The sequence below is a fragment of the Coffea arabica genome, chromosome 2c (assembly GCF_036785885.1).
Source record: "Coffea arabica cultivar ET-39 chromosome 2c, Coffea Arabica ET-39 HiFi, whole genome shotgun sequence".
In the NCBI taxonomy this organism is placed as follows: domain Eukaryota; kingdom Viridiplantae; phylum Streptophyta; class Magnoliopsida; order Gentianales; family Rubiaceae; genus Coffea; species Coffea arabica.
Window position 1 is genome coordinate 10,873,240 of NC_092312.1, and position 11,386 is coordinate 10,884,625.

General features: G+C 34.6%; 1 protein-coding gene across 2 annotated transcripts; it reads right to left on the minus strand.

Annotated features, from left to right (window-relative positions):
* LOC140004504 (F-box protein At1g61340-like) lies at positions 1–1,740 on the minus strand. 2 transcript variants are annotated; one of them, XM_072074315.1, is made up of 4 exons: positions 1,601–1,740; positions 1,127–1,403; positions 732–806; positions 1–619 (listed from the first exon to the last, which is right to left on the minus strand). In XM_072074315.1, exons 2-4 carry the CDS (start codon positions 1,355–1,357, stop codon positions 368–370), a joined length of 558 nt encoding a protein of 185 aa, XP_071930416.1. In that variant the 5' UTR covers positions 1,358–1,403; positions 1,601–1,740; the 3' UTR covers positions 1–367. The 2 variants fall into 2 exon arrangements, with proteins under 2 accessions (XP_071930416.1, XP_071930415.1); XM_072074314.1 differs by lacking the exon at positions 1,601–1,740 and having other exon boundaries at positions 1,127–1,594.
* Between the last annotated feature and the right edge of the window lie 9,646 nt (positions 1,741–11,386).

The following is an 11,386-nucleotide window of genomic DNA, read 5'->3' on the forward strand; positions in this document are numbered from 1 at the left end:
TTGCAAAATCAGCTTGGAAGAGATGTATTCATTCAACCAATTCGAATAAGTTTACCAAAGAGCTAGGAGGCTCATATATACACGCTTTTGAGAATAAAAAGGGCCACTACAGCTCCTTAAATGAAATCCCTAAACCATTTCTTCTACATGTACAAACAAAGTATAAACAAGCCAATCCTATCTTCAATGAAAGAATTGAAGAAAATGGGCCTGCATGGATTTGTTTTGTCATGTACAAACTATCAAAAAATCTGACCCGCACGTCAGATTTTTCTCTCTGTCTCTGTCTTCTATCTATTTAGCTTAACCAAGTTACCAATTGTACAACAAGAAGAAGACCGTTCTGGATCTTCATAGATTATTCAACTCATATTTCTGCATCCATTGCCACAAATAGCTCTCTTCGTGGCCAATTCTCTTCGCCAGCAGAAGTAAATAAGGCCACCGAAATGTCAGCCAACTTCTTGCTGCTCAATCGAGCCCTCGGAATTCTCACTTGCCTTGGAGCTTGTTCGATTTCATTGAACTCATCCAGATTTTCCAAATCAATAGCATTTGGAAATCCAAGGGTCTTCCTGGGGGTACTATATGCAAAATGCCATTGCTTTGCAATCAAAGTCTGCATTTTTGTTTAAGAAATCCAAATCAAAATCAACTAATGCTCAAGACAAGTTGAAGAAAGCACTCAAATTTTAAATTAATTCAATTCATAGAGATATATAAAAGCTTACCGCTTCTCTTAGCGATTTGGAAACAAAAAACAGCCTCTTCAAATCATCATGTTCAACACCACATAATATCCTAATCTGCAGGACAAAAACAAATCCCATCCTTGAGTATTAGCATTCAGCCCAAAAGGTAACCTTAAGATTAATTTCCAAATATGACCATCCAAAAAAGCCCTCATCTTTCACCAGTAAAGCAAAACTTAATTAGTGGCCGTAAATGCAAATGCCCCTAAGAAAAGGGCAGAACATTCACTTCAACTCTTAAGCAATTATAAAAAATTACTCCATAAAACCAAGCCAATAACTACATTTCAGCATAATTAAAGTACAAACTGCATATCCAAGTATCATTAACACAGAAAGCTTAAGAACAACCCCCAGTTAAAATCTCAACTCACCAGGACATCTTGAGGCAATGCTTCAAGAGTAGACTTGTCTGAAGTGAAAAATGAGGCCTCATAGCTGCAGCGTTTTTTGGTGGGAGTTCTATCAAAGCAATCAATTTCCATCACATCATTGGATGGTAAAGCAACCCTTTTCCGCCCAAATGAGGTGCTCCTGACCAACCCCATCCCAAACCCTCCATTTCCCCTCTGGGAATTGCAACCACATTTCTTCCCCAATGCCATCTTTGTCCTGTTCTGTCTCTTCAACAAAGTTCCGTGAATCCAAGATCTGATTTTTCCACCAAGCATACAAAATCAATCAGCACCCAAAACACCAAGAAAAGAAAAGAAAACCCAATTTTCCGACTCGAACAAATTACCTATAAATAACACACAGACCCAGAATCTAAAATCGTTATGATAAAATCTATGAAACAGAAAACTAGAAACATAAGAGGCAGAGACAGGCGGTAGATAGATAGATACCTTGAGGCGAAACTTGACCTAAATACCTAAATTTTAGCGAGAGAGTAAATTGAGGTTGGCTGTAACTGCCGTTTGCTGAGAAGGAAACAAATAAAACCAGTTATAACCCTGTAAGTCAAGATATTTATAGTTGTACGAAACTGAGGATTTTTCTAATCTTGTGTGCTGACACATCGGTACAATTTTTAAATTGCTTATAGATTAATACGTAGGAGGGAAAATGGATATGGTAAAAGATTTTGATTTTATTTGATTTTTCACTAGAAACTACTGGAAATCTCGGATAAAAATATCTGTGGGCTGGGTCGGGTGCTTTTAGATAAATATCCAGGAGAGAAAATGGATGTGGTAAAAGATTTGATTTTTCACTAGAAACTACTGGAGATCGTGGAGCACCCTGGGATTGGCGGGTTAAAAAAAAAAGAAGGAATGCAATGCATAGAGAGTAGAGAGTCGAGAGGGAAAAAATAAGAACTAGCCGTTATGGAAAGAGACACGTGGCGGAGCAGGAGAGGTTGGAGGAAGTAACTTGGGTGGTCCAGTGACGTGGCTGGAATGGTCGGTCCAAGTCGGCTGGTCGGGGTCGGTAGCTTATCTGACACGTTTATGGGTTCATGGACTGGGTCATTTGGCTGGTTGATATTATGACCATACACGTGTAATCTAACTGTACTTTGACGGATGAGGAAGTCATGGGTGGTTGAGCGAAGGATCGATGGTCAGGATTTGTTGGAGGATCACACGTGAGAGGGACGTGAGTAGAAGATCGGTGGCCAGTTCTATAGTGCTAGTTTGTAGTGGGAAGTAGGTGTCTTCCAATTCGGCGGCTGAAGAAGAGTGAAGAGTGAGTGGCTGCTGTAGCAGTGTTTACACGGGGCTGTTTGGGTCAAAAGCAGGTCAACACGCCCTACTTTAATCGTGGTTCTGTCCGATGGGTGGCCCTCTGGACTTTGGCGGGCAAGTGGGCAAATTATGGTAGTGTCTTTGTTTGTTTGTGTTTTTTTTTTCCCTCTCTTGTAACATGGAGTTAGGATAGGAGATTGTTTAGGATAACTTTAAAAAAATATTACAATGGATCTATTTGGATAGATTAATTGAAATATTATTTGAAATAATTATTATAATATTTTTTATGATGTGATATATGTGAGATAAAAAAGTGATTAAAAATATTTGTTGATATGATATAGATGAGATAAGAAAATAATCTAAAAATGTGTTTATGATAGAAGCAAATATATTTGTTAACTGCTTAATATTCTTAATGGTCAATTCCTCTCATATTATTAATCCAATTATTAGGCCTAACAGAAAACCATGAGATTCACTGGCGGAATTTTGAGGAAGAAGGACACTCATAATGCTAACGGTTATTTTCCCAAAAAAACAAAAAAAAAGAGCTAAAAATTAGTACTATGTTGTATGAAGTGTAACTGCTGTTGCTACCACTGATTTTGGGACCTCTTAGAGGCTCTTGATGTGGTAAAATTAATGATAAACTCTTGACTAGCAATTGCCCTGTCCGAGATTGCTTTCTTCTAGCTTATGTGTTGCTTGATGTCCAATTTTGCGTTATGTAAGGTAACCCTAATGCATTGAGCGTTTTTCATTCAAATATAACCGATCTTTATTTTAGGAAATGACTTTTTAATCAAGAAACTAATCTAGCCAAGATTATAGCAACGGGTGAGGAGCTTAGGTTGGAAGATGGGAGGGCAGAATGAAGATGAGTAAGAAGAAAGGAAGAAAAGGAAAAATTACTTGTTCAACACATTTGTACTAATAAAATATCACATGCAAAGCACACGACTAATCTACCTTTAAACTAGCTATGTAAACTTTCTGAATAATGGGAAATTACTACTATAGAAGAAAAGTGTGGAGAAGAGAGTTAATTTCACTTTAAAATAGAAAAAAATCACTTGAAATTAAGTGTTTATACTTTATACTACGTGAGACAAAACTTCTACTTTTCATAAGGCTTTGCAAACGAATTTCAGTAGAAGGTTAAAAGTTGATTTTTTCGCTAAGATCAATTTTCCACAGACTGTGAAAAGAATTCGTATCTAGGCGTTGTCTGCAAGAAACTATGATTTTAAGTGTTTATACTCTGTTCTTTACAAATTGGAGTAAAGAAATAGTCTTGCCAGACTAGGGTTCCGTTTGATGAAACTGAATCTGAATTCTGAAGTCTGAATTCTGAAATCTGAATACCGAAACAATTAATTTGCTGAATTTTAAGCACTGAAAAGAAATATATGAATGTCTGAATTTTAATGTTAAACATATTTAAACTGTTTGATAAACATTTATAATTGAATGCTTAATAAGTTTAATTTGACAAATTTGCCCTTATATTTTTTCATCCAAAAAAGAAATATGACCTATGATTTAATTAGCTAAAAATGTTAGGTATGAAAATGACAATATTTATTTTTAAATCAAATTAATATAAAAGATGAAATATATTATATGAGGAGTATGGAGAAGATGTGAAAATCATTCAAAAGGGAGAAAAAAGAAATATAAAATCATTAGATAGAGAATATTAGATTGTTTAATTAGATAAGAATTTTGAACATAATTAACACACAAGGGTAGATTTGGTAGATAAGATAAGGTAATTGAAGTAATTCTATTGATTCTTATCAGAATTAAGCATTCAGTTAGGATTCTTCTGCTGAAAAAAATACACACAAGTTCAGCACTACTTAACAAGTTTAGCAAATGGATTTTCATTTATCAAATATTCAAAACATCTGAATGTCTAAAAAAATTCAGATTCAACACTTTTTTATGTTATCAAACAGACCCTGGGTATGCATACAGATTTTCTCACATTGTTTCATGTAATTAGTGTGCAGGCTCGTAAACAAAATTTGTTATTCCTATTAATCGTGCTAGATATAAAGTACAAAGGTACCTTTTATGTGTAATATCACTTTAATTAATGGAAGTCCCGAATAATGCTTCTTAGATAACGTTAGTCAATGTCTTGGGAAAACCATTCTATCAATTTATATCCAAATTGTCACATCATTCAATAATGAAGGGTTTTATGTTTTGAATTATTGCACCTCATACAATTCAACGTCCAAATTAAAACTCTTTTTTTTTTAATCTTAAATATATGATAAACATAAACAATGACTACCCACTTTACTTTCGTAAATTTAAGCATACCTGTGGGAATGTGTTTTTGCACTAGTCTACATATAAAGACAGGTCTCCTTGGCAAATGTCTTTTTAACCTATCATATTTTTAAGTTTTTAACAGCGAAAAATGTTCTTAGTTGCGCACGAAGTTGGAGGAAGTATTACTTTAATTACTATTGCGTCATATGCTTAGAGGCCCTGGATATGGTATAATGATAATCTTTTGACCAATAATCATCCTATCCTTGTTAGGTTTCTCCTACTATGTTGCTTGATGACCAGTGCTGCCTCATGCATGGTAAACATAACGTATTAAGCGTAGTTCATTCCAAGATGACCTATCTTGGGATGTTTTACGAGGAATAATAACTTTTCAATCAAGGAACAAACCTAACTAGCTTTACAGTAATGGGCAAGAGCTTGGCATTAGACATGAGAAGATAATAAAGATGTAAACAAGTCAAGTCGAGCCAAATATCACACATTTAAACTTTATTCATTAACATATTCAAACAAGACTCGTGTTCACTCGTTAATATTCGAGTTTTAAATATATGTTCTTTTAACAGCTTTAAAAGATAGACAAAAAAGACGATTGAGTAAGAACAAAGAAAGAAAAACCAGAGGGATGGAAGCGGGGAGGCAAGCAGCATATTTGCAGTTTGCAAGAAGCAATCACGTCTAAAGGAGATGATTAATCAACAAGTGCATACCAGAAGTAAATATATAGGCATCAATCATGGACCACATTAAAGAGTTTAACTAAAGTGGGATGGAACGCAACTATGATTTAAGGGTAGTGAAAATTATACCAATGATTTAAGCACGACTGCATGGGAGTACGAACGATAACAGTTTGGCTAACAAATTAACAACATCAAGGACACCAACTTTTTAAGGAAACAAAAAGCAAAGAAAAGAAAAGGTACTTCAAGTTGTGCCAAGTACTCTTGAAAAGGAGCCTTCTAAGCTTTTTGATCGGATCAAGTTTTGGTAAAGAAGTATGTCAAAACAACTAAAGAGATTGTCTTGGTCACTGATCGGGCTTGAAAGAATCCGCTAGCTTCCAGTGGTTCAAACACTAAAAAATAAGCACATAAAGTTTTCCTTTAATAATTTTGACTATCCTTTTTTGGTTGGCAGATTAGTCCCCGAAGATGATGTATAAAATATGGATTTGGGGATACTTCTTCCATCATTCAATGATGGGAAAAACAGATAAAATGTCTTTTACCGAAATCAAAACCCAAGAATTACCCATTTGCACATATCCATTTTATAGCTCGTGCGCTTGACGTGGCATTAGTAAAAAAAATAAAAATAAAAATGGTGCTAGTATAAAAAGAGTAGGATTAATTTGTGACCAAGAAAAAATGTCTCGATGGTTAAAAGAAGTAGTAGATTGACAGTGGAACAAGATGAATTCTACGCACTTCCAAAGACAGCTGAATTTTAATATCAGAAAAATGAGAGATTGCCCTGAATAAAAAGAAGTTTAAACAAGAACACTAGATTTTTTTTAATCAAATATCAACAATAATGTTAAAATCAAGGGATAATTTCACAAACCTCCCTTGTAATGGTATTAATGATAGGGCAAAAACCACCGTGTAAGACTTAGTAGCAATTTTTAAATTGTTTGATAGCCATTTGACTTTATTATTACCTTTTTTTGAAATTATCCCTTACTATATAAATCAAGAAAGAAACTGGGATGATTGCCACAGATATTGCAGTACAAATTGTGAGCTCATTGGAAAGGTTAAAACCTTGGGCGGTTGAAGGTACATATATTTCTATTATATGCAATGACTCAAAAATTGGAGCATCCAAAAACAACTAGAGATAAAAAATGTTCAAAACTCCCGATCCGTTAACTACTTGGGCCCTCCCACTCCGACCAAGTCTGCCCCGCGTTAACAGTAACAGATGAATTAGCCACTGGCCCCAAAAGTCTTCGCAAGGGATTGATTTTTAACACAGGAAGTGGGCCTGCAAAATTCCCAAGAACGATACCGCTGGACTGGGTCCAGGGTCAAAGTAGGAAGTATGCAGTCCATACTATTTTTCCTTCAAAAAATTGTTATACTGTATATTTTAATTTAGACGAGTACCCTGTTCCACCGCAGGGATCTTTTCTCTTTTTTTCACTTTCACCCAATTAATACTCAAATATTAAATTTTGAATGTTAATTGCACTTGATTTGCACATTGGTCTACATAGCCAGTATATACAGTAAAATATTAAATCTTGCTCAGTGGGTAATTGACAATTACCTTCGTAAGCTACTGCCTATATATATATTTCAATCATTTTGGTGGGATTGCATATATAAGATTGCATGTATATTCACTCCTCCGGTAAGGCCATATGATCAAACTCAACCATCTTTAGGACAATTGGAATGATAATTGGTGACGAACCATATTATTCTTTTCTAGCAGAAGGAATTTTATCAGCTGCTGGATGCTTAATGGTCTCAACTTCCTTCCCAGGATTAGTTCCAAGGATATCACTAGATTCAAGAGTCCCTGCAACTGTGATCAACCGATCAGCTGATGCTTCCTTCTCCCGATTTCACATTCTCAGGATATGAATCATTTTTTCTCCCTGTCCCTGACTGCCACCTTCCTTCAAAGGCTATGACTCTTCATCTTTTGTTGGCATCTGAATTGCCAACTTGTCGTCATCATCCTTGAGGTGTATGGTAGGATCCCAATGCATTCCCTCGATAATAATAATTGGTTTATCATCTTACATTGCTTTCATAACTACTACATCGCATGAATTCAAGGCGCACATCTATGAATAAAGTGTTTGCAGTGTAGGATAAATCAAACATCTCGTGCAAAATCTGTACGAAAATGTTTTGACAATTATTATTATTATTTTTTTTGATAATGATACAGATGGTCAGCTATAGCAACTCAGCTGCCAACATAGACGGAATTCTGGCTTAACCGGGGAGGGGGGGGGGGGGGTGAACATCAAACATATAATGGTGAAAAATTGAAACAACAAACAAAGCTTAATAAATTAATAAAGAAGATTAATAAAGCCATAAGTAGTAATCAAATGTTTAAAATAGTCAAAGCCAAATCTAAAGTAAAATACAAAATAACATTCTAGTCCTTATTAATGCTAGGCATGCGAAATTGTGATCGATACTCATTCATTTGATTAAATGCATCAATAATTGAATAAAATTAGTTCTTTCTCGAAGTATGTCATCAATGACTCTGCACGAAAATAATCACATATCTGATTGCCTATCGACTCTTGATGATTGTCATAACGGAAAATTTTTTAAAGAAAATTGGAGTAATAAACTTGCCTTGCAACAATGGAGTTCGGTGGAACAAAAAAAATAAAAAAATAAAAAACTTTCCTTACAATAATGGAGTTTGCGGGAAAATGGATGCTTGAAGACACAAGATTTTGGGGAGGGTTAATTGTTAAAAGTACGGATGTTGGAAGAAGTCATGACTTTGGTAATTGTTTTTGCCTAATATATGCGTGTTAATTGAAGTCAATTTAATACAAACAAAATGTACTAGAAGTTAGATTTCCTTTAGTTTATCTGTTGTTTCCTTGTGTATAATTTCCTTATTTTGCTATGTTATACTAATTTTATGGAGATAAGAAGTTGGTTTGTTTCATAAAATTTGTCAAAAAAGAAAGTGACTATAAGAGATTGACTAGACGGTGGTTTGTTTTAAGAAGCGTATAAAAGAAAGGTTTTTGAACATGTGCCAAACTGCCAATGGACATTTGTTAAAATACCTAAATGACATCAAATTTAACTTAAATTATGAGGTGAATGTATATTAACAATTATTGTCCTATTTCACATTTATATTTTTTAAAATTTGAAAATATCAACACCTTAACAAGTGCCCATTAAATATTTATCTAAAAAATGCCTAGTGGGTATTCATTTGACAGACCCAAGAAAGAAACTAAACTAGAAATTTGTTTATTGCAAGAAACTTTAAAAGTGACAATAAATAACTTTAGATAAATATGTAGGGTTAGGGGGTGGGGAGCAAAGTAGTATTATCTTTGGTGGGTTAATTCTATTTTACACCCTTCAATTGTATTTCGACTTACACTTTGATTCCTAAACTCTAAATTGGGATATGTTAGTCCCTAAACTATACAGTGATTCCCACTTTGATCTCTAAGCTTTAAATTGAGTCATTTTAGTTGCTAAACTATACTATGATTCTCAAATTGTTTCCTAAACTCCCTTTTTTCTCTCTAATTTGGGATTTTTTTTTGGTTATTGTTTAATTTTTTTTGTTACTCACTTGACTAGTATTCTGTTAATTTTGGGGATTCATTAACAATTATCCTTAAGTGAGATATTTGCTAAAGTATAAGAACTAAAGTGTCCCAATTCATAATTTAAAAATCAAAGTAAGAATTGATGTATAATTGAGAGGAGAAAAATCAAATAGAGGAGTATTGAGTTTGAGAAAACTACCTACGCAGTTGAGGTGATAGCTCATGCATTCCTTCCAAATTCATCAAAACTGAACACCAGCTCAAACAATCAGTTTCTTTTAACTCTCACTATTTCTGAACATTTCACACTCGTTGGCAATTGACCCAACTATGACTTGCGAGTTTTCAAGTCGGTTTCCTTGGATAACTAAAATCTCTCTATCTCAGTTTTTAGTTGGAAATTCATCTGGTCTAGACTCCAAACGGAATTAGAATTTGACAAAGCTTTGCTATGTCGTTATTTGAAATTAAGTCGAAGCCATCCATTGTATAATTAGCATTAAAACCTGTATAAATTCTGCAATTTGCGGATATATGTATCCATTGAATTAAGGACTTTCAGTTTTCAAGAAAAAAAAATTTGCGTAGTTTTTGTGATCATGAAGAGTCGTGCGTAGTGCGTGATTCGCTAACAATATCAACTGTATTAAAATTTGTATACCATCTTCCAAATATTTGTTCAATTTCTATAGCTGACTTTATCTTTAATATTTTAGCTTCCTTAAAAATTCCATACTTAATTGGATAATTCAATTTCTATCATCGACTTTATCTTCTTTTTTTTTTTAAAAGTTCCCTATATCACAGTTGGTATCAAAATTCTCAATTTTGTATAATCACAACCAACCATTATGGCAATTGGTATGTAAAACCATAAGCCACCCAATTTAATGGACCAAGTTCCATTCGCTGCTGCTTTTGGAGTTCAACCAGCTAATCCTAACTTTAAAGGGCTTTCTGGACAACACTTCATGAATAATAGCATAAAAGCAAGGCATACCATCCTCATTGTCATATGCAGCCCAAACCTGGTTTTCAACAAATGATTCTTCCACCCTGTCTTTGTCAAACTCCTGATTAGGCATATCCATTGTCATAATACCAGTAGCTTCTGTGTTTCAACCATTGGTTGAAGCACAAGGCAACTAGCAAGCTCCCTAGTGCATGATCTAGCTCAGGGTACTAATGGTGGCAGTTGCATCTGAGAAAGTTACAGTAGAAGAAATTGACGACTTTTTGGGGTATACTGCAGAATTGGCACCCTTCATCATAGTGTTTTCATGTTTCTAGCCTCCATGCCACTTCCAACAGATTCTTTCGTAGCATTAATGAAGTTGGCTTCTTTCATTGGCTTCTCCTGCTTCTTTAACTGAAGACTTCTGTACAGCAGCCATATTCCATTCCTTGAACTTCTTGTGGATTTCTATCCTTGCCTTTCCCATCAAACACATCTTGAATTTCTGACCGTGATAATTCCCTTAAACTTTCAGGCTGGTTATCAGAAATAAAGACTTTCTCTGCTTCAAATCTATCCATTTGGTTTCCACAAGAATTCCCGCATCAACTACCAATTCTGAATTTTGTAAATTAAATCACTACTATTTTTATTCATATCTTCCATATCACCATTAAAACAGCAATCATTCATGATTTTTTTTCTCTAATTACCGTCCAATATTAATAAAGTAACATAAGACTACAGTAGGACCAATCCAGTTGCACAATTATATTCCCATCTTGGTGAACACTCAGCCATCAATCCTATGTGGAATCTCTTTCTCTGCTGCTTTCAAGTAGACATTGTACAAGAAGAAAAACGAAATCCAAAAAGTCTCCGGAAAATGGGAGCATCAAGGTCCGTAGCTCCTAGCCACTCATTTTAATTTGGGTGCATAGACTACCTGCTTGTTCGGGAACAATCATCTTATTTCACATTCTCTTTTCTTTGTCCTTTTCTTCTACATTTTGCATCTTCCCAACTCTATAATTCTTTGCCTTATCCATCTATGCTTTGCTCTAATTCCATTCTCCTTAATCCTCTTCATCCATGTCTCTATCTCAACCAATTGGTCGTCACCTTCCTTTCCTCCTCTTCTAGCTATCCTTAATTTGCCCTCAAATCCCAAATTAATTATCATCTCTAAGTGATTATGTCCCTCATAACCAGAGCTACACTCTTGAATGGTTAACTTGTATCTCTCCATTTTTTATTTTTTCTGTCTTCTGAAAATACTATTCAATTATTTAGACATGTACTGCATATAGAAGTTTAAGCAACTACGATGATGATTAAAGGGATAATTGATTATGTTTTGCTAGTGGTGGATGGCTTGAGATTTAGA